This window comes from Condylostylus longicornis, unplaced genomic scaffold, assembly GCF_029603195.1.
Source record: "Condylostylus longicornis isolate FDR11 unplaced genomic scaffold, ASM2960319v2 ptg000092l, whole genome shotgun sequence".
In the NCBI taxonomy this organism is placed as follows: domain Eukaryota; kingdom Metazoa; phylum Arthropoda; class Insecta; order Diptera; family Dolichopodidae; genus Condylostylus; species Condylostylus longicornis.
In genome coordinates, this window is record NW_026578060.1 from 903,364 (window position 1) to 926,260 (window position 22,897).

Genomic DNA, 22,897 nt, shown 5'->3' on the forward strand with positions numbered 1-22,897 from the left:
CTTGAAAACTCACTGGAAGTGCGTGAGGTGGCAGTTGGCTGCTGCCTTGATATAGAGGGAGCTTTTGACAACACCCCATATCATGTCATCTGTGAGTCATTGCACAAACGAGGGATTGATGCGACGACTAGCAGATTCTAGCGACTAGTAACAGGGTTAATCGGATGCTACAGGATAGGATTATTAAGTCCACCATAGCTGACGATACACTCTTCATCTCCACTGCGAAAGGGTGTCCGCAGGGCGGGGTTCTTTCGCCCCTCCTGTGTTCCATTGTAGTGGATGATCTAATCGTTGCTCTTAGGGGCTCCGGGACACGTGTCTGGGGATACGCCGACGATGTGGCCTTCGTCGTACAGGGAAATTTTGAGAGCACTATTTTTGATCTTCTACAGCAAAACTTACGTTTTGTGGAGAGGTGGTGCGAAGGCGCTTTGGTCGCCTTCACCAGACGCAGAAGCAGGGATAGATTAACGAGCCCAATTCTGTTTGGTGAACGTATTAGTTATTCTAGGGAGGTGAGTTATCTGGGGGTAACCCTGGATGATCGTTTCTCCTGGAATACCCATATTGATAGAATTATCGAGAGGACTAGGAGGCCTTGTGGTCGTGTAGGAGCTTCATCGGGAGGACCTTGGGAATCAGTCCCAGGATAGCACTGCGGCTATATACGGCCCTTGCTAGGCCCATCGTCACCTACGCATCGATTGTATGGTGCCGTAAGGCTCAGCAGGCGGGTGTGCGGACTGAAGCTGGGAAAGCTACAGAGGCTGGCCTGTCTGGGAGTGACTGGGGCTATGCGGACTGCTCCTACCGCTGCATTGGAGGTGATGATCGGGTTGCCGCCACTGCACCTCCATATATTGAGGGAAGCACGGCTAGCGACTTACCGAATTCTCTCTGGTGAGGACGGGGCAGGGATAAAGTTGGCCCACAGGACTTACAGAGACTTCATTGAGAGCGGTCCGGCTCTAAGAATAACCATGTCGGATACCTGTCTGCCGCGGTAGAACTTCGACCACAAAAACAGGGTTCTGTTTCCCAATCGATGGATGTGGGATCGGGGTGGCTCGGTACTTGAGTCGGTTTCGAGCGTGTGGAATGCGGACGGATCCAAAATGGAGTCGGGTGTGGATTCGGGTGTATACGGTGTCCGTCCGGACACGCGTGTATATGCGACCCTTGACCCGTATTGCACGGTGTTCCAGGCCGAAATACATGCAATAGAAATCTGTCTGAGAATCAATTTAGAAAGGAGGTATAGAAACCACACCATCTATGTGTTCTCGGCTCAAGTTACATCCAAATTGGTCTGGGGCTGCCTTGCTGCACTTATGGAATTGGCATCGGAGAACAGAGTCACGCTCATTTGGGTGCCGGGCCATAGCTGCCATGCGGGAAACGAAATTGCCAATGGGCTGGTGCGGAGGAGATCTGAGGCTGACTTTGAGCAGCCCCTGCCTTTCTGCGGTTTGCCTTCGTCCGCCGTGGGGGCCAGGCTTGCCTGCCTGCTTCAAGCCTAAACATACTTTGTGCTATCGAAAGACAAGACGAGTTTTTGTCCGCTTCCGAAAGCACACCAAACTCATCCGACTCGGAAGACTTGGACCTGACTGCACTTTTTGTTGGGCAGAATGAAGATGTACAGGGCGAACTTTTGCCTGACAAATTCACAAAATCTGTTTCAACAACTGTGGATATTCGAGATCGACTTTGTGATCTCCGGATCCAGAAGTCCTTAAGAGAGCTGGTCAGATGACATCTCTCCAAAAAGCAACCCTCCATAAAGGGATAGAAAAAATGCAAACACTGTTCCTTTGGCGTCGGAGCCTTCGAAAGCCGGCTCCTATCCAACCTTTACGAGGAACAATATCCTCAAAAGAAATTGACTGGGGTCCAGCTTCAACAACAGGATCAGTTATGTCGACAACATCTACTTGGCTTGGTAGCGTTGTCCCCACTATCAACATCGGGGAAGATGCCAAGCTAAAAATCATCAGGGAAGGGGACCTCCCCCGTCCTGTAATATTCTTCGCTTATCTTCCTCAGAGCATAAAGTACGATAACGACAAGATTGTTCGCAGACTGAAAATCCAGAATCAGATCTTCTCCGCGAAGTAATCGTATGAATACATCGACTACTTGATGTTCAGATTAATCTCCATAGATCAAAGGCAGCTCCTGCTAATCTCGCAAAGCTTTCGCTTAGCAGTTGCTGGGACATTGCCTTCAACCAAGAACCATGGACTCATAACGGTAAAGTTAGAGGCCTTCCAAATAACAAATATTATAGGTGCATTTATGTTCTGAATGCAGAAAGACCTAGTGCCGTAATTATGGTGCGAAACGTACTGAATGTGTTTTGCATAAATGAGCATATTTCACAAGACTTCACAACCGTCTCACTAGCATTGGGTCTTCCCGGTGGTGGAAAGATAAACATAAATTTGACTTCGGCCTATCTTGCCGCGGACATAGACTGTCCTCCCGCTTAATGATGCGTTCTTTAATCACTGTAGTGTGATAGGATGCACTGTAGGAACGAAGTTCATAACCGGATGCAACGCCAACGCCCATCACATGGCTTGGGGAAGCTCCAAAACAAACGCTCGAGGAGAACAATTTCTCCAATTCATTCAGCAATATATGCCGTATTTAATATGGACGTGGCAAATGTGGGTTGCGAACCCACTTTCACAAATGCCATTCGACGGGATGTCCTTCCTTGATCTTCCCTCTCGGGCCATCTGTATATTCAGTTCGACATTGCGGCTCAGCGCAGCAGAGAATCCTACATCAGTATACCTAAAAACCTGAACTGGTCCCTCTTTAACGAGAGACTTGGCAGTGCCGTTGCCGGCGTCGGGAACTAACTCCTGACGGTGTGGGATCTGGAAGCGGCGGCAACAGAAGTCAATGAGGTTATACAAAATGGCTATGTCTACCGTTGATAAGGGTCGTCAACAAAGGGAATGTGCCTTGATGGAATTCTGAGTTCGAGAGATTAAGAAAGACATCCAGGAGGCTGTTTAACAAGGCAAAAAACACAGTAGACTTTGAGCCCTATAGGATGGCCTTAGCAAACTATAACGAAACACTACGGAGAAGCAAGAGATTGAGCTTTCGGAATCTCTGTGGGAGCATCGAGAAGTTCCCGGCAGCATGTAGGCCGCAGAGAGTTATGTCGATGGACCACAGAAATCCGTTGGTTTCCCTTAGGAGGCCAAGTGATGGCTTCACGGCTACCCGTCCGGAGACTCAGGAGCTTATGTTAAAATCACACTTTCCTGGCTCCAGGTCTCTAGACGATCGTGACTGGGCGAATGCGCAGGAGTCAATATATCACGTAGCTCCCGCGTGCTCTTACAAGAGCGCAAAGACTATTTTCATTAGAGGGTAGACTGGGCAAATAATTCATTTCCAATTTTCTTCTGCCACATGTATCATACAGGCCTAACAGCTTGACATCTTTTCTACTAAAGACTCTGGAAAAGGTGTTAGCTTTAGAAATCGGGGAGAAATAGCTCGTCACACATCCAATACATCCCGCCCAACATCCCTAACACACCAGTTTTGGGGTCATTGAGCAAGCAATGACGTCGAGGTCATCTTGTCTTCTCAATGAATGGACCACTGGCATGCTCAGGGGTTGAAGAATCGTGGCGGTAATTGGTACTGATTTTCCCCACTAATTTAAAATTATTTAAAATTTCCCCACTTTTGCGGGGAAAGATTTAAATAAATTTAAATAATAAAAAAGAAAAGTGTGTACTTTTCACCAACAGGAAGTCGGGCGGCGGTTCCGGTTCTCTTGGCTGGGGATGTCAAGTTCTTGGGGATGATGTTGGATTGGTGTCTAACGTGGAATCCGCATGTGAAGTACTTGGAAACCAAGGCTATCAAGGATTTATTTGCCTGCAAGTCGTTATTCGGGAGGACCTGGGGCCTAAGTCCCCAACAGGTGGTTTAGCTGTACAAGACTGTGGTACGGACAAAGGTAACGTACGCTGCTTTTGTATGGCGGCCCAAGACGCAGTAGGCGGGGTCCAAACTGTTCTTAATAGAATACAAAAGTTGACCTGTCTGGTCGCCACTGGTGCCCTTAGGACCTCGCCGAAGGCAACGCGTGAGAGGATGCTGGGACTTGTTCCCTTGCATTTGTATGTTGGTAGCGTTGTGGAGGCCAAGGCTGCAAGACTGAAGCTCTGAGAATATGTAGGAAAGGGCGAACCCTTGCACCCTTGGGCGAAGGTCCCTCCGTTTTTCAGGCGGAGGTCTTCGCCATTGAGGCATGTGCTGTGCGGTGCCTACGCGGCGGCTCGGAGAAATGTTCCATCTTTATAGTTTCTGACAGCCAGACTTCTTTCGTGGCAATAAAATTATCAAATTTTGACTCGAAGCTAGTCTGGAGTTGCTTCAACAATCTGGAAAAGCTGAGTGTGAATTACAAAGTCAGTCTTATGTGGGCTCCTGGCCATACAGCAATACCTGGAAATGGGAAACAGATTATCTGGCAAGGTTGGGGGAAAATGCTTCCTTCATCGGACCTGTTCCTCTTTCATCGGGAATTCCTTCGGAATTCTATGAAGTGTCTAGACCAGGTTGTGGCTGCCTGGGTGGAAAGGTGCGCTTCGGAGCAAATAAGTCTTTGGATCGCGTTCCCGTGCGGGGCCGTTGCGATCCAAAGACTTCTTTCGTCGATGGATCGCGGGCTTTCCCGACATTGTAAGGCGGAGCCGCTCTTCACTGAGAATTCTATCGTGGTTTGTCACTGAGCATGGGCCCTTTAACTCAAATTTACAAAAAATTGGCCGGTCAAGTACGCAGCGTTGTAGATTCTGCGATCGGAGCACGGAGGACTTCACTCATGTCTTATTTGAATGTGATAGCTTGGACCGCTCTAGATACAGATTCCTCAGGGCCTTGGAGTTGGATTCTCATGAATCGTTGTGCATTGCGGACCTTTTAAAATTTATTGGGAGGCTTAATCTTAAGTTCTAATAATCTGCTGATTGAATTTTCCCAATACGCAACATAATATAAGGTGCTCTGACAAATGTTTTGTGGCTTCTGCCTCTGCTCATGTTTATAAGACCCTTTTCCTTGATAGAGTTTATTCTTACAATTTGCAGAGGATTAGTGACATTATAATTATATTTGTTATAATTATAGACAATTATATTGACAGCTTTTTTTCTCTGATCCTTTTGGTTGTGTTCGGTTCTATTGATTTAGTTGGTATGGGTGAGCTGTCTAGGGTGAAATTGAATTTGGCTTTCGTAGGATAGATTTCGATTTGTTGAATCATCTGATTAATTTCATCAACTTTGATACTGTGTTTTCTGCTGGAAGTAGTACGACTGTGTCAAAAATTTTAATGTTCGCTTGCCGCGACTATTTTTATCGTATTATCTTTTTTAGGGAGAAGAGAGATAGTACGAGTTCTTAGAAGATTCGGTGTGGAAGACCTATACCGTCTCGAGCTATACTATTATATTGGTTTATACTATTGTGATCGATTTAGGCCTTTTTCTGAATACTTTTATAGGTGTCATCTTGATCGTGTGAATAGTGGTATTTTTGTCGATTCTAGACGATTTTTTTGAACTTGCAAATAGTAAGCTTAGGTCTGACGATTATCGTCGTCTTTCCAGTTTTTTAATTAGACTTCGTGCAGCCCTGATGTTATATGCAACTTTTTTGCTTCTCATTTCTGAAACGCTTTTGTGGGTGGTGAGAGTCTTCTCTTCAGTCTGGTGGTTCGTAACAGCTTCTAACTGTTTGGAAAAATATAGGCCTATCGCTGAGTTGTCTACTGCTCCTAAAACTAAATGTTTGTACTAAGCAATCGTCTGATATAAGAAATTTGAAATTTACATACGGCTGCATTCATCCTATTATTATCATTACATATTGAGTTTATATTGCTACTTTTCGTATTTTGCAAAAATTATTTTATAAATTCAATCCCATTAACAAAAGCCATTTCTCTTCATTTTTATTTGAATCCATTTCGTTAAATATTGTCAAAATTAATTGGCTATCGATTCAAATAAACAAATCGAAGTAAAAATTCAACAGAAATCTTTGTATTTTTTTTTTTTAAAAAAAGAAACCAAAAAATAACATTGAAGTTTACATAATATTATCCTTTTATTCCATTTACTCGTATATATCCTTTGGCGTTAATGTTTTAGCATTAAGATAGAAAAAAAAAGAAAAAAAAATCACCTATAAATTTACGGTAAACCAAGATTGTTTTTTATTGTTCTTTTCAATTTTGTTAAATTATTTTGTTTTGCTTGTTTTTTTCTAAACCCTATTTGACCTGATATTTACGATTATCCTTTTTTATTTATTTTTATGTCCTATGAATAGAATTTTCCATACTCTTTTTATGTAATTTTCATTTTCTTGTTTTAAAGCATCTTCCTCTGTTTAAATCTATTTTATTAGAAGAATACACAAGAATGTTTAGGTATTAAGACTGCCATTATTTTAGATGCACCAAGCTCTGAATGAATGGATGAATGAATGAAAATATAATATGGATAGTAACATTGTTAAATAAAGAACAAAGAAAAAATAATAAAATATAAACATATTAATTTAAAAAAAAAGAAAAAACGAAAAGTAAAAAAAATAATCCTTTACTTGCGGGCAGCGATAAAATAAAGCCACAATAAAAGTTTATAGGTATCCGCCTGATTGTGGTATTGGTAAAATTTAGAACGAGGTTCCTATATCAAAAGAGAGAAAATGGAGTAATACAATAAATGTGAAAGCTTTGGTGCTGATGTCATAATAAATAAGCAGAGAATGTAAAAAGTCCAGGTAAAGTAATGTTTAAAGATAAACACTGAATAACGAGTAATGATCTCTCTATAAGTCTCTCATAATAATAAATTTTTTATTAAGTATATTTCAATAAGATGCGATTTCATTATGAAAATTGAATTTATGAAATTTTCAGTTTGAATTTTTAGTACTTTGTAGAGCGTTTAATAATTTTCCTAGTATCTCGTACACATAATAAGTTAGGTCTGTGAGGTTTATGAAATATAAAAATGAATTTTTCAGTTATCCTTATAAAAATTGCAAATGAATTTTGGTATAAGAAGTTTCTTCTAATGCAAATTTAAGGTTAAATACGATTCGAGTCCATTGTATGAGCGAGTGTGACGTTTATAAACTGTTTGAAATGAATGTGTAGAAATTGTACGAACGCTGTAGATAGCCGTTACATATAATAGCAATAAATAAGGCACAAAGTATTGCTTGTAGTAAGCACCTGTATGTTAATCTCAAAATGGGAGTAAATTAATCTGCAGTATTCATTTAATTTATCAAATATCTCATTAAGGTATAAAAGCGGTTCTGCACATACAATACTAAAACTTCTACAACAATCTCACGTCGATTTTTCTTGGAATTCCCAAGAGCGATATAGCCATACCAATCGGCGATTTGAACGCGAAAGTGAGTAACGATAATATCAAGCTACAAAAAAACCCTACAACGTCCGAATTCCAAGCAGATGTCCCAGTAGAATGTATGAAAAATTGCCACCTTACCAAAAGAGCCACCTTAAGATTAAAGAAGCTGCCGAAGAAACACTAGATTGAAAACAAATCCAACGTCAAAAATGGATCTTTAACAAGACTTGAAATATAGTCAATAGAAAAAGAAGTGCTAAGCAACGATAAATGAAATGCTAGTGACCAATAATATGCAGAGATAAATAAAACATCTTGAACAATTTTTCAGACACGTGTGTCTAGAAATAAACATAGAGGTGATAAAAATAAACTCTTCCAGTACAGACTGTCTGGAACTGCCAATAACCAACAAATAGAGAAGTTCATTAGCAGCTTCAGGTACTTGAGCAGCATAATAACAACTGACGGTGGGGCCCAGGTAAATGTAGGCAACTAACTAAAGAAAACAAAATCAGCGCTACAACCAATATGAAGCGAATTAAGCTTTGAATATTTCGGTCTTGTGTAAAATCGGTTTTTTTTTTGTACGATAGTGACCTCTGGATAATAGTAGGCGAATTATTAAATGCCAAATAAACATTTACTCTAACGTAAATGGTCAATGTGATTTTTGAATTAAGGTTAAAAAGTTAGGACTAAAGCTCCAAATCGATTGAATTTTAATACTTTATTTAACCGTTACATGTTAATTCTCATTTAAGAGCCGAAAGTGAACCAGTATACTTAATATTTATTCAATTGAGACGTCTATGATTTCGTTGACTCGTAAAATTGAAAATTAGTTTATTGGACCTTTTCTTTTTAAATTCTACCAAGAAAATCTAACAAAATTTTGTAAAAAATTCTTTTATTGCAGCATTGATTTCTGCTTTTGTTTGTTGTTTTTTTATTTTAAAGCCCAACCTTAAACGTTTTTATTCCGATTAAAATTACTTGAATCGATTTTGTGATTCAAAGCATTTTACTTTCTTGTAACTGCTTTATTAACTTTAATGTTATTTGCATAAATGTTTTTATTTGCATGTAGGGAGCATTAACAACAAAAATTCATTTTTCTCTTTGTTGTTGTTATTGTGTTGTCTTAAAGGTTATTATCTTTTAATGTTATTCAAATAACAGAGAATTTATACTGAGAGAGAAATTACAAAGAAAATATTTTCACTTCTCTTATCTTCAATTATTCAATAAATGATTGAAAAGAAATTAAGTTATGAAAATTGAATTTCTCCATTGGTATAGGAACATGCATAATATTAAGGTCGTTGTTAAAACAGCTCCTGTTGGAATGATTTTTGTTTATTTGGAAAATTTTATATTCATTAAATGATAATTTTTTTAAGTTGAAACGAAATCTTTAGCTTGGGAAAATTTTTAAATTGCTAAAAATTCTGAAAATCTTTCAAATATGTATATGTAGGTATAACGTGTATGTGTAAGTATAGAAAATATTTTGGTTATATAAATTCACCGTTAAAATTTAAAGAAAAAATTAGAATTTTCTGGGAGTTTTTAATTTAAAAAAATATTAAAGAAAACAGTTAAGATGAATATAAGGCAATACGACTGTGAGAATGCAATACGACTACGTTTCAGGCAAAGACACTTTTCATATTTTTACTCTCGTTTGTAAAAACTTCATTCCAAGCATACATTTCTTCATAATCAAGAACTTGGCATAATTTGTGCTTCGAACCGACATCTTTTCATATTTGAATGTTGTTCGTACGAATTTCATTCCAGACAGACTTCTCTTCATATTCAAGGATTTCTTTGCATGAATTGCGTTTCAGGCTGACATCTTTTTATATTTGAACGTTGTCAGCATAAGTTGCCTTCCAGACGTATATGATAAAATTCCAGATTTCCATTGAAAGGGCTGCATTTCTCAAATAATATACGACTCATGAAACCAAGTCATTAGTATGATGCCGAAAATAATTTACAAGTAGGTTTAATCTACATATTTCGTGAAATATCATTAATTTTTTTTCATTTTAATCAAACTTAATTTAATTTTCAAATTCCCTAGATTCCACATTCCCATAAAGAGAAATATAATATCATTCATTTTACTATAACATTTAATGTACGACTATGTGAAATTACAGAATTTCAGTTTTATTATAAAAATAATTTAGAAAAGGATTTTCCTCATTGTTGTATAACAAACCAATTGCAAGAGAATTTCATTTTCAGATTAATTTTATGCCATTTATTTTAATATGCAAAATATTTTTGTTAAAATTTTATTTAGTTTCCTCTAATGTTTTAGCTCTTAAATTCACATTTTTAATTTTGGAATGACTACAATAAAAAAAACTACATACGATATTTTCCATTTTACCATAATATGATGGTAAAACCAAAAATGATTTTTTTTTCTCTAAAATATTCTCTATATGTCGTGTTAGTTAAATAAATTCAAAATATTTTCATATTAATTTAAAATGTAAACGAAGCGATACGAAACGAATAAAAAAAAGATTAACCAAAAATTATTTAAATAATTTTATTATATAAAATTCCTAACATAACTATTAAATAAAATTTATTACATACACATAATATACAGGAACATATTAAAAACAAAACCCCCAACATATTATGAAAAAAAAAGGGCTTAAAAAAATTTTCTATTATCGGTGTGTTAACATTTCCATTTTAACAAATTGAAACTGAAGAAGAATGAATAAAATTTTTTAAAAAGAGAAAAGTAATTTTGAAAAAAAAAATTGCTCTATAATAACCCACCTTTATCCTCAAATTTAACCCTAAACAGCACCGCAATTTCAATTTAATTCAGAAAACTGAAACAAAAACAAAAACACACAAAAGAGGAGAAACCCCTATTAAATTTACAACTGTATTAAGTGAATCATCCTTTTTTTTATGAACACATACATATATTTATATTTTTTTTATAAATCCCAGAGGCATTAATAGATCTGTTATTCGTTTGTATGTGATAATTTGAAATGAAATTTAACTAAGCCATTTGTATGAGTCCTTCTACTCTTTTTTTTTTTTTGCCTTCTCCTGTTTAATTTTATTTATAAAAACTTTACACTTTTATTTCTCAGTTAATCTGTTGAAATTTGGTTATGCCTTCGTTTTTTTTTTGTTACCTTAAATCCATTAGACAAATTGAACTTTTCAACATCAAAAGAAATCATAAAGGATCAAATGGAGTTTTGCTTTTTTTCTTGAATTAAATTAAAACACAATATTCAAAATATTTGAAAAATGTGTCGATAATTTAAATGACAATGAACGACAGTGTTGAAAATATTGAAATAAGGTGAAAATATTATGTTGTTTGTTAGGTCTTATGCAGAAGGCAATTTTTTTAATTTCACAAGGAACTCCGGTTTTTTGAGGGGCGCTAGTCAGTAATAAATTTTTTAATTAAAAATAGCGGTACTTTAAGAATGTAGTTCTATTGTGTAATATTCTTCATACTACATACATACATGCTCTTATTTAGAACTTTAATATTATTGACATGTAAATTAAAAAAGTAAGACAGTTTTCATACTACTATAAATAGTGTAAAATAGTGTCATTCTCCATTTTGAGGTGAAAAATTAATAAAATGAGTTCATTGAGTTGTCAAAATGTTATTAAACTAATGATTAGAAATTGTCAATGTCAACTTAATTCAGTTATAACTCTTTTAATTTTTTCTGAGTTACTAAGTGAGAATCTAAAAAAAATTGTTCAAAAAGACATTTCTATTTCTAATAGAAATTAAAAGAGGTAGTTCCAGAGTTTAGTATTGTCTGCTTCATGCAATAAAGCAGGCGAAGTGCTTAATTATATTTTATTGATGACTATTCAAGTCAGTAGGGTTATCAAAAAGGAAATATATCGGATGTACTCTGCCCCTTTTAACAAGTTGTGCGCAGTGTTAAATGGCTATGTGTTACTTTAATGAAATGAGTGGTTATAAGGTACGAAAAACGAGGTCATTGTTCGTTTGCCAAGGAAAGTAATGGCAGGACTTATATTAACAAATAATTGTAACGTGACTGCAGGTTTGTTGGAAAAAAAAACCCGTTTTAGTTTCTTTTTTTTGAATTTTTCGATTTTATTTAAAAAATTCTTTTGTTTTTTCGTTCTTAATCCTATTTTATGTAATTTTTTTTTTTAATTTTTTTTTTTTTGGCTACATTTTTCTCTTAAAAAATATTTTCTTTGTTTTATTTCGTGGCTATTATTGTAATTTTTCTTTTATTTTTGACTAAAAACCATTTATTCTTTTTTTACTTAATTATATTTTTTTTTTTTTTTTTTTAAATTTTATTTATTATTAAAATTTTTAATTTTGTTCTATTTACAAATTTCATAAATTAAATAATAATGGAAAAAATAAAACCAAAAATTGCTAGTTATTTTATGCTTCCAAAACTTGTTGAAAATTAATTACAAATTGGCACAAATATTAAAATCACGCGTTTTAAATAGTTTGCATCCATTTTAGAAACCATTTCTTTCAGTGTGAAATGGTAAATTAACGTATGTAACAGGATTCAAGGGGGGAATAGGAGGAGAGTGCATGACTGTAAATTCTATGTAATAATGTTCTGAAAATTTAAAAAAAAAAATAAATGATTAATTAATAAAAATAATATTGAAAACGACAACATTTTAATTTAACTTCAAAGTTATTTAAAAAATTTAACTAATTAAACTAACTATTTTAACTAATAACTTGGATAAAGTAATAGAAAAAATTTTCCTAAAACCTGAAAACTAGCATATTTTAATTAAACTATTTAACACAACTTAATCCAGTGACTGGAATTAATGTAATATAATAAAAGAATTTGTAAACAATAATTTTTCCTATTTATATGGAATGTTGGAGAACAATATTTGAAGGTTAGACAGTCAGAAAATTAACAAATTAAAAATAATATTTTTAGACATAATTTATTTAAAAATTTGAATAGCAGTTTTTAAGCAATAAGGATTAGAAAAATTGTTGAAAATACTTGGTTTGTATGGTATTGTAGTTTAAACTTTCATATTGTGAAACAAATTACCATTTATAACAATTAGTGATCAGAAATGGAATTGAAATAATTAAAGTGGCCATTTAAACAACATTTAGTGCTATAATATGGAACTGAGTAATACAATTAGTTAGAGAAATGTAAAATATTAACTTGGATAAAATATTGCCATAATACCGTTTTTAAATCTGATTTAGTTTCAGCACCCATTGGTTAAACATGAATTTCGAAAATGTATTTAAAAACTGTAATACTAACTGTGATACATTAAGGTTAATTTGTTTTGTTAATTTAAATTTTATGTCAAAAATTAATACAAATGAATAAATATTCCAATTATAGTCGGCCTTCTTATAAAAATTATGCACTTTACATTTTCACATGAATTTAGGGCTAGTGTAATCTACAATCAAAATAAATAATTCAAGTAAAATATTTTTTGACTGCGCTAAGAAAATCTCCCTAAATTCTTTTTTTTTCAAACACTTTATTATTTTTCATATATTCTTTATTAATTTAATATTAATATAAATTTTTTTTCTTACTCACTAGTATTAAACTAGTTTTTGGTTTTTTTCCTTTTTTTTTAATATTTTATTTAATTAATCAATTTAACTTTTATTTAAAACTAAAAAAAAATTAATTAAAATATCTACAAAATGTTGTAGCGTTTTTATTATATTTTACATTTATTATTATTTTAACAAAACAAGAAAAACTAAACTATAAAAATAAAATAAATTTTTTTTTGTAATTCTAAAAACTACTTATTGTTTTAAGTTATTTTATGTTTATATATTTTATTGAATATGTTTGTTATGTTGTATATAATTAAAGTATATATTTTACATAATCAATGTATTAATAAAATATTATTATTATTATTCTAATATATATATTGTGTATTTACTAAAAATAACTGTTCTACAATATAGAAATGTACTAATATAAATGTTTTTACTGCAATTTTTATTTTGTGTGTTTTTTTCTATATTTTATTTATCACGACTTGAATTTTAGTATTTAATTGTATTTCAACTCCTTTATACTTATTTTTTAATTTGGTTTTTTAAAATATTTTTATATAATATGTGTAGCTATAATTATTTTTACTTTGATTAAATTTTTTTTTACTTATAGTTTACAATTCACTAGATTGCTATTATTTTTACATTATTGTTACTATATATAGGGGTTTTACTACTTTTTATTCTTATTGGATTTTATTAAATAATATTTTACAATATTTTATTTTATTTAATTTATATTATATATATATTACAAAAGATGTTTAATGATTTTCTATTAAGAGCACCTTTTTCTACACAAAAACAATTTTATAATTTCATATTAATTTTTATATTCGAGAATTTTAACTTTAATGGAAGATGTAATTTAGTTTTGCATACAAAACATAAGTAAAGTAAAAAAAAATTTATATAGAATTTGAGTTAGTATGCGTATATTTTGGATATTTTTCATAAAATCAATTTCTTGTTACTTTCCGGTTTATTAATAAAAACCTTTTCTAATTTATTTAAGTACAACAAAAAATTGTGATTTTTTGTGATTTTCAATGGTTTGGTGAGAAAATTCTATTAATTTTTTATTTAAATTTTTTTTTCACAATTCTAAGATTAATTTTTGTAGTGTAAGAGAACGAAAACGATCTAGAACAAAAGTTTCAATTATTTTACGAACAAAAACTTTAAATAGAAAATTTTGCATACATTTAGGATAATTTGTTTTTCGTTAAATTGCATAAGAGCGAAAAAAGCAAATTTTAGTACTTTCTATAAAGAAGCATTTATAGGAATAATTTCACAAAATAACAATTTTTAAAGTTTTTTAAGTTTTGTCTCAATAATCAGAAATTCGTTCTTACAAATCAAATAGTTAGATTGCCATAATATCCCACATATACGCATGGAACAACGTACTGAAGTTCAAATTAAAAAATAAACCTAAAAGCATTCTAAATTAATAATTTTTCATTATATTTCAAAAAATTTAATCAAAATATTAAAATAAAGATAAACAAAAAAAAACAAAAAAAAAATATTACTACTGACCCTGTTTGTATCTACTTTAACATACTTAAATATTCTATGTATGCGGATGCACAGGTTTCATAAATGAGAGCAAATTCAAACAACTAAACTGTATGTATGTGTATACGGTTAAAATTTACGAGAAAAAAATGAAAATATAAAAGAAAAACAACTAAAAAACTAAAAATCTCCTTAATATTTCTTGCCTCTGGCTTTAACCTGTACACATTTTACATGCTTAATACATACAAAAAATTTTCATCAACGTTTAATGTTGATGCTCATATATTGTTTTTCTATACAAATACAATAGGTACATAAAATAATATATGTGTGTGTATATAGGTTTATGTATATACAGCTTCCTTATTATTATTGTGTCTATTTGTTTTTATGTTTTGTTTTATTTTTTACTTTTTTATTTTGTGTATTACAATCTACAAGTTGTTTCTAGCTTAGCATAAAGTAATTCCTATGATACAAGCCGTTTAAAACCAGCACCTTCATGTCCTAATTTAAGTTCTTCATAAAGTGATGGATTGACTTCAGTTGCCATTGGAACTGCTGATGTATCAATTATTGTATTATTACTATTATTATGATTATTATGTACTATTATACCAGAGGGATTTGTTGTCATTGGTATTGTTGTTGTTGTTGATGATCTTCCTGTACCAGTTGCGGCTGATGTTGCTGATGTTAAATTTTTATTATTTACTCCAGACAATCTTGGATTTGTTACACTATTAAAATTTGTTGATGATGGTGTTTGAAGTGTCTCTTGTCGCCATGGTGTTGATGTGTCTGCTGTCACAGTTGGAATCTAAATTTTATTGATTGATGATTTGATATTGTGTAAATTTTGTTGAATGTATTTTGAATTTTCAGTGAAAAAAATGAAAAATTATAATAAATTTTCTTTTTAATATTTTTCTTGTACCAAATTTTTATATACTTTACATCTTGTGAGTGTTGTTTAAAAAGTGGTTAGCTATGTTTGTTGTTTTATGTGAACTCACGTACTATCAATATTTGAGCATTTCGAATTTTAATCATATATAGGACAATGGAAACATAGATGTAGAATATTCAAATCATATACAATTCGAAATATTTAGTTTCTTTGAATAAATTCAATAATCTTAATATATTTTAATTAGTATAACCGCAATTTTGTACTATAAAAAGTTTTGAATGAAAATTTTCTACTAGAGGTAAGTCTCATCTTGATTATTCTGAAAAAGAAGTTGAAAATTAGTCTATCATAGTCTAGATTTTATTTTTGCATATTAGAATGAAGCGTTCGAAACCAAGTTTTTTTTTAATATTTTAAAATAAATAAAGTACACACCACGGAATTGAAATTGCAATGAATACTTTAAGATTGGCAACTGTTTTATAGTTTGAATAAAATTCTATAATATTCTGAAATATTTATTTTTAATGTTAAGCGAACAAAAATTTTTGAAGCAATCAAAAACGTAAGAAAAAAATATAAAATGTTTGACATATGGAATAGTTTCCAAACAAATGTGATGCCACATCAAATGGTGTGAATATTTAGTGAATGCTTTATTGATATAGTAATGGAAAGCCAAGATATATATGAAGAGTTCTGGAGATTTTCCAGAAAAATTTTAATTTGGAACGCATGTGGATCGAATTATTTGCGGATGTGGTCTATTATGCTACTTTTATTGTTAAGCAACAAGTGCGAATCGGTAATTTAATATATAATTATGATTGTATAATAAAACGCATTTGCATTAAAAAATATTTGAGAAGCGGCTAAAATAAGTTTACGTAGATTTTTCAAAATTAAATTTATATTTTTTTTTTCAAATCAAACAACAAACATGCTGAAAATTCATAACTGCTCACAACATTCGAGACTTACTTGTACATGCTCAACGCCCCTTAAATAACTTGGATTTTCAAATGCAACACCATTTGCATTTTTTTCACTAGCCTTTCTTCTTTTATAGAATAATATTGCAGCAATTGCTAATAAAATTGCTAAAATTCCAGCTAAAATACCACTTATTGTACCAGCGGTATTAGAATGTGATGCCGATGTCATATGATGATCTCCTAATGTGAATCGAATAGGTTCTGTTAAAACACTAGCTCCTAAAAAGATCAATTAAAAAAATATTTGAGAATAATACAACAAATTGATAATGGTATCCGAATGAAAGGATTAAGGAAAAAAAGGATGAAATTTACCGAATTGATTGCCAGCTTTTACAACAAGTTCATAAACGACATCACGTTTTAGACCATCAATATTAACACTAGTTCCTTTAACATCTACACGATTCGTTGCTAAATGAGTTGTCGTTGTAATACCACCATATTGGTTGTTATTCGTAGGTTCAACAGTAATCTCGTCTGCTTCATGGTAAAATACTCTGTATCCGTCAACCACATGTGGATTTTTTATTGGAGGATCCCATCTACATACAATTGAGATATGGGGTTTCAGAATTTTGAAACTTTTAGAAAGTTAGTTCAAATAATAAGACTTACCTAATTAATACTTCACTATCAGAAATAACAGTTGCAGCTAAATTAAGTGGTGGTCCAGGTAATCTATCTCTATTTGATTGGAAACATCCAATTATTGACCGAGTATGTTGTAATGAACATATTCCTAGATTACCAATCGTTTCACCCCGACACCAATTCAAACATTTACGAGGAACTTCAGCATTTGCACAGCACATTCTATGATCTGAACCATCAGCAGCACATTTCATTAATTTATCAAAATCAACAATACATTCAGGTCTATCGATAACAGCATCAATATCAATATAAAAACTACATGCCGACATGCATGCACTTGAAACATTTTGCGTAATACAACATTCAGAAATATTATGTGCCGCTGCAGTGTTACGGATACGTACTGAAACTGGAATTGTATTGGATCCGAGTGCATTTTCTGCATGACAAAAGTAATCTCCAACATCAGTTTGTTGTACTTTGGAAATATGCAAAGACATTGTATAGGATGCTGGATCAGATTCATCTTTTATTATTGACATATCATAATTGCCACCCTGGATAACTGGTATACGACCATCATGATCACGCCAGAATATCATTTTTGGTATTGGTTTTGCTTTAACTGTGCATTTAAGATCAACATCCTCCCCAATATAAGCGACAGTAATTCCAGACGCTTGAACTCTAGGTGGATCTTTAAAGTGAAAATGAATTGAATGGAAGTTGGGTAAGTAAAAACGCTTATTGACGTTCGAATAGAATTGAAATTTTTGAATTTTTAAAAACAGGTTACTTCTTCTTAGTTTGAAATATTGAGAAATTTAAAAAAAATGCTATAAATTTACTTACAACTAATATTGACTTTTCTTGAAGCTTGCATTGGTATGCCATAACCATTATCAGCATAACAGGATACATGTTCCATATCTGATGTTACATTATGAATAACTGTTACCATATGTCTTGATGTATCTTGTCTAACAAGATGGCCACCCACATATAATGATATTGTTGGCGCTGGATTACCAAGTGCTAAACATAATATTGTCATAGAACCACCCTCAGCTATTATGTCGTCTGGATGGATTGTCGGTGGCTATAAAAGATGACAGCAGAATAAAAATAATGTAATTACGGAGATGCGTACACATGTACACTCGTATAATTCTAAATAAATATTTAATATTATAAATCTACAATAAAAATAAATTTCTTGTAAAAAATAAAACTCTTGATGAACGGTCATTAATCTGAAATCTGAATTGCGATGAAAAATATTTTCACTTTGTGTAGAAGTGCAGAAATTTATGAAGTGTGGAAAAGAAATTTTCTGAAACGAATCTTTGTCCACACGCTCATAGCATTGAAATTAAAATTAATTACATAAAATATTTTATTTTTTTGTTGTAATTTTCATTTTAAATACTTCAAGCGTTTTGATAAATTTGTTCTTGAAACAGACAAGATGTACGTTAATCGTTTTTATACAAGACAACATAGACAATATAGAAAATGGTGTGGGTTTTGGAAATTTCATTTCAAATTTTTTAAACTAGGACAACTTCAGTAAAAAATTCAGTAATTTTGATTCTCATGTTTCGTTTATTCCACGAAAATATTTTAATCAGTCAATATATTCTAGATGAATTGAGAATCTATACGATAACCAACTCTACATATAATTGATTTCTTCGAAGATTTGATATTGTTCAAATAGGAAAAACGTAGCCGAAGGAGCCTTCATTATAACCCTGAATGTAGTTTATATTTAAAAAAATGATTATTTGAACTATACAAGTAAAATTTGTCTTTTTGTAAAAACCGAATAGGCAATAATAAAAACCTTATTCTCACAACTTCTATGAGGTTCCTTTTCATATTGCAATCATTTGTAAACCTGTACTTTCAAATAGTTAACACGTTTGAAATCATCAAAGGCCGAATATCAAAAATGCAATATTATTTCGTTACAAATCTCACATTACCCTTAAAAAACGTTTTCCTACAAACGCTCAGTAATTAACTTTAGAGTCTTTAATATTGATTAATGCTTTTTCATATGAAATTCAATTATTCCACAAAAAAAAAATCTATAGTATTTTGTAGACCTATAACTATATCACGATGTCATTAGGAAAAGAAAAACAACAAAAATTTAAAAATAAAATAGAAAATATTTTTAACTTACATCAACAAATGCTGGTAATGCTGGATCTGTCCATGCAACAAGTGTTTCTGATGGTAAACTTACACCTTTATTTCCAATTGCTTCAACATAGATAACATGCTGGGAATTTGGTTTTAAATTATTTAAGCGTACCCATAATAATCTCGTTTCTATTAATGTAAATTTATCAGCTGACGTAGGCTTATGGTAAATCCTTTAACAAAAATGTATGAAAAAAAAGGAAGATGAAAATTAAAGAAAAAATAAGAAATTTTTTTAATCAACTATTCAATAAAGCAATTTTATGTCATAGTAAACGATTTTTTCTCCTTTTAACACAAACACACAAACACGTATTTTATCCTTTTACATTATAGCGAGACACAGAGGAAGACTTCCTATTATGTGTTTATTTTTGAATTCATAGTGGGACAGAAACACAAAATAATAACGGAATATCACCATTTTTAAATAGAATGAAAAAGTTTTTTATTTGCTCTTCTTTTTTTAAGCAGTTTTCATTAGTCATACTTTTAGGACATTGGCATGGTATAGGACGACGCGATTTTGAAATGAATAAACTTTTTTTTTCTGTTATTTTTTGTTTTTTTTATATTTTAAGGATAGTATTAGTGTAATTATATAAAATATGTTATGCTTTTGATAGAAGAATAAAAAAGGAGTAAAGGATAACAAGGATTTTTATCATTATAAAATGAAAATTAAAGCAAAAGAGAGCAATTTGTTTCGCTTCCTCCCTTTTTCTTTCATTTATTTTTGATTTATTTATTTATTGTTTTCATTTTTTTCTTTTATTTTTTTATTTTCAGTGAGTATCAAGGAGTTTTGCAGCAGTGTTCTATATTATTTTGAATCAAACATGCAAAATGTAAAATATTTCATTATTTTGTATCCTTTGGATGTTTTTCATATCCTTTTTTTGTTTTTTGCTCCTTTCATTTCATTGTGTTTGAAATATTTTAGTGTATCGTCCTGGTTCTATGCCCTATACATAATTCCTTAGTATATGAATGAAATATTTACAAAAAAAAAAAAAAATTAACAAAGGCCGACAATAAAACTAGAATTTAGAATTATGGTGTAGGTATGAGTGTGTACAATTTTTGAATGAAAGTCTAAGCCTAAATAATTTATTTTATACTAAAAAGTATAAGATAGGCAATTTAGTTTCAGCTTTTGATAGCCCCCATGTATCTGTATTTTTAATGGAAAAAGATATTTGTAATGTTTTATCCCCATTTTTATAAGGGGGATTTTTAAATCTTTGTGTACAGCAGAACATTTTATATTTTTGCAAATGTAAATATGTGAATGCAAATTCTAATTTATATTCTACAGTGTATATTTGTTTGTATATTTGTGATTAATGAAAAATTACTTTAATATGAAAATTAGTTTTTCAAACTTTTCTTCATAATTCTAAGTATATACAAAAAATATTCAGGAACATAAGTAATTTATTTATATATATGTTCATTTATTTATATATATATAGATAATTATAGTATATAATAATAATGTGCTAGATTTATTTATAGGATTGAATAAATAAACTAAAAGATTAATAAGATTTATGTGAGGACGTCTATTAGAAAATAAAACGCATTGTGTGAATGGTTGATGCGATGATTTTGAGACGATGCGAATAGCAAAGAGATGCGATGGTACAATTATTCGATGTAAAAATGTTTGTTTGTTTGTTAAATACATATTTGAGTATTTCATAAATTTTGATGTGAGATCTCACATATCGTAAATTTATGGTAAATTTTATAAGAAAATCCTTTTCCGCTGTAATGTTTTAATTCATACTTGACTTGGATGATACTGGTTTATGATCCTGGTGGTTTGGATGAATAATTTACGTTTGATATTGTTTCAATGTTTATAGTTTATTGTATATTTGGAATAGGAAAAAAATTATCATTTTCCTTTTAAATTGCAATTTTTCAATGAAATAATAGAAATTTGTTTGTATTTATTATGATAATTCATCATAAGTCCTCAAATTTATGTATTATTCTCGATGTATACATATTTGTATACTATAATGATTGTTAGGTCAAATGATTAAAACCTGTTAGGATAAACCATATAAATTAAGATAAAAATTAAGAATATTTTCTGAAATGACGGACAAATGGACCAAACACTAAGTAAATATTTGATTTGGATTCTGATTTATTGTTTCTCTAAGTTTAAAAAATGCTTTTCAGAACTGAGAAATTAAAGAATTTTCAAGACTAAGGTGGTTACATGAACCAAATTTTCTTCATTACCTGTATGATAATGTTTCATGTGGATGTGAAAATTCTGGAGGTTGCCATGATATTGTTACCCATGTAGCACTATGAGCTGTTATCGCTAATGAATGTGGCGGCGATGGTGCACCATAAACAGTATTCGATGAATCAGAAGAATCTAAAAATAAAAATAAAAAATAAGAGAACATTAAAATTATTGCATATTTCTGAATTATTTAAGAGAAATTTTTGCTACACAATGCTTTAAGTACAAATACGCAAATGTTGTAGATAATAAAGAAATTGAAATTTAATTTTGTCACTTGCCTGTACTCGTTGTATTAATTATAAGCATTGATGATGGTAACGAAGAACCATGTTCACCTCTGGCAACAACCAATATTCTGTATAGTGATAACGGTTCCAAATTATTCAATTCGATTTCTGTTTCTGTTGTGTTTTTTTCCTAAAAAGACAAATATGGGGATTTATAGTGTATTTTTCACAGATACCTTAAATGTGTTCACAATTTATTAGTGTTGAAATGTTTATTAAAATCAATTTTAAATATATATATGCTATCAATAGAATGTACAAGAGGATAACAAGAGAAAATTTAAGAAAATTCTCCAAAGAGAAAAAATTATTGGCATTTAGAAAATTTAAATTGTTTCGTGGAAAATTACGTACCGAAAAATGCCTTAAAGGTTTTTTATATTTTTTAGCGGAAAATTTATTAAATTAAATGCCCTATGAGAAATTGCCTTGTACATTGCACATAATACATTTAAATTTTCCTAGTATTCTAAATTTATAGATTAAATTAAAATAATTTCATGTGCAAGAACGATGGGGATTATGAAATTCGTGCGAGCAATAAAATTTTTTAATGCAAAAGCATTTATTAATGAACCAGGAAATATTTTGAATTATAATTGGTTTCAATGAAAGCCAATTTATTTGAAAATTGTTACTGGAAATACATTGAGTGAGTAGTTATTTGTCAAATTTTAGAAATTATAGGTCGAGAATATGATAACTGGAAACTCCATCGAGTTTGAGCAAGTTTTTAAGGAACATAACATTTTGTTGCATCATAAGCAAATTAACTAGTTTGGTTTAAATATCTGAACCATATTCTGAGATGGGTCTTTTAAGTGCTATTCGGAAGTAGAGGAGAGCCCGTTGCACCTACTCAATGAATGTGGAACGTTATAAGAGAAGGAACAACATAGACGGAAAAGTTTCTCAGATACATAAAAAATGTCGATCTTTTGAGGGTGCTCTAGGTAAGCCACTGTGAGCGCTCGTGAGGGGCGCAATAGGGCTTTTAGCTCGTGGTGCATCATTGCCCCAATATGCAATCTATAATCTACAATAATTTACAATA

At 31.3% G+C, this 22,897-nt stretch overlaps 1 protein-coding gene across 6 annotated transcripts in view; it reads right to left on the reverse strand.

Moving 5' to 3' along the window:
* Positions 1 to 11,623: 11,623 nt before the first annotated feature.
* The window catches only part of LOC129613869 (Ig-like and fibronectin type-III domain-containing protein 1), a 168,997-nt gene continuing 157,723 nt past the window's right edge, over positions 11,624 to 22,897 (reverse strand). The window contains exons 12-21 of one of the 6 annotated variants that reach the window (XM_055528171.1): positions 21,835 to 21,973; positions 21,544 to 21,685; positions 19,265 to 19,457; positions 17,926 to 18,172; positions 17,095 to 17,770; positions 16,792 to 17,021; positions 16,463 to 16,695; positions 15,187 to 15,388; positions 15,067 to 15,126; positions 11,624 to 12,082 (exon numbers count right to left, since the gene is read on the reverse strand). In XM_055528171.1, the coding sequence (XP_055384146.1) occupies positions 11,976 to 12,082; positions 15,067 to 15,126; positions 15,187 to 15,388; positions 16,463 to 16,695; positions 16,792 to 17,021; positions 17,095 to 17,770; positions 17,926 to 18,172; positions 19,265 to 19,457; positions 21,544 to 21,685; positions 21,835 to 21,973 (2,229 nt within the window). In that variant the 3' untranslated portion in view covers positions 11,624 to 11,975. Of the gene's footprint in view, positions 12,083 to 14,820; positions 15,389 to 16,462; positions 16,696 to 16,791; positions 17,022 to 17,094; positions 17,771 to 17,925; positions 18,173 to 19,264; positions 19,458 to 21,543; positions 21,686 to 21,834; positions 21,974 to 22,897 lie in introns of those variants that run through there. The other 5 variants (XM_055528170.1, XM_055528169.1, XM_055528174.1 and 2 more) reach the window with 5 other exon arrangements.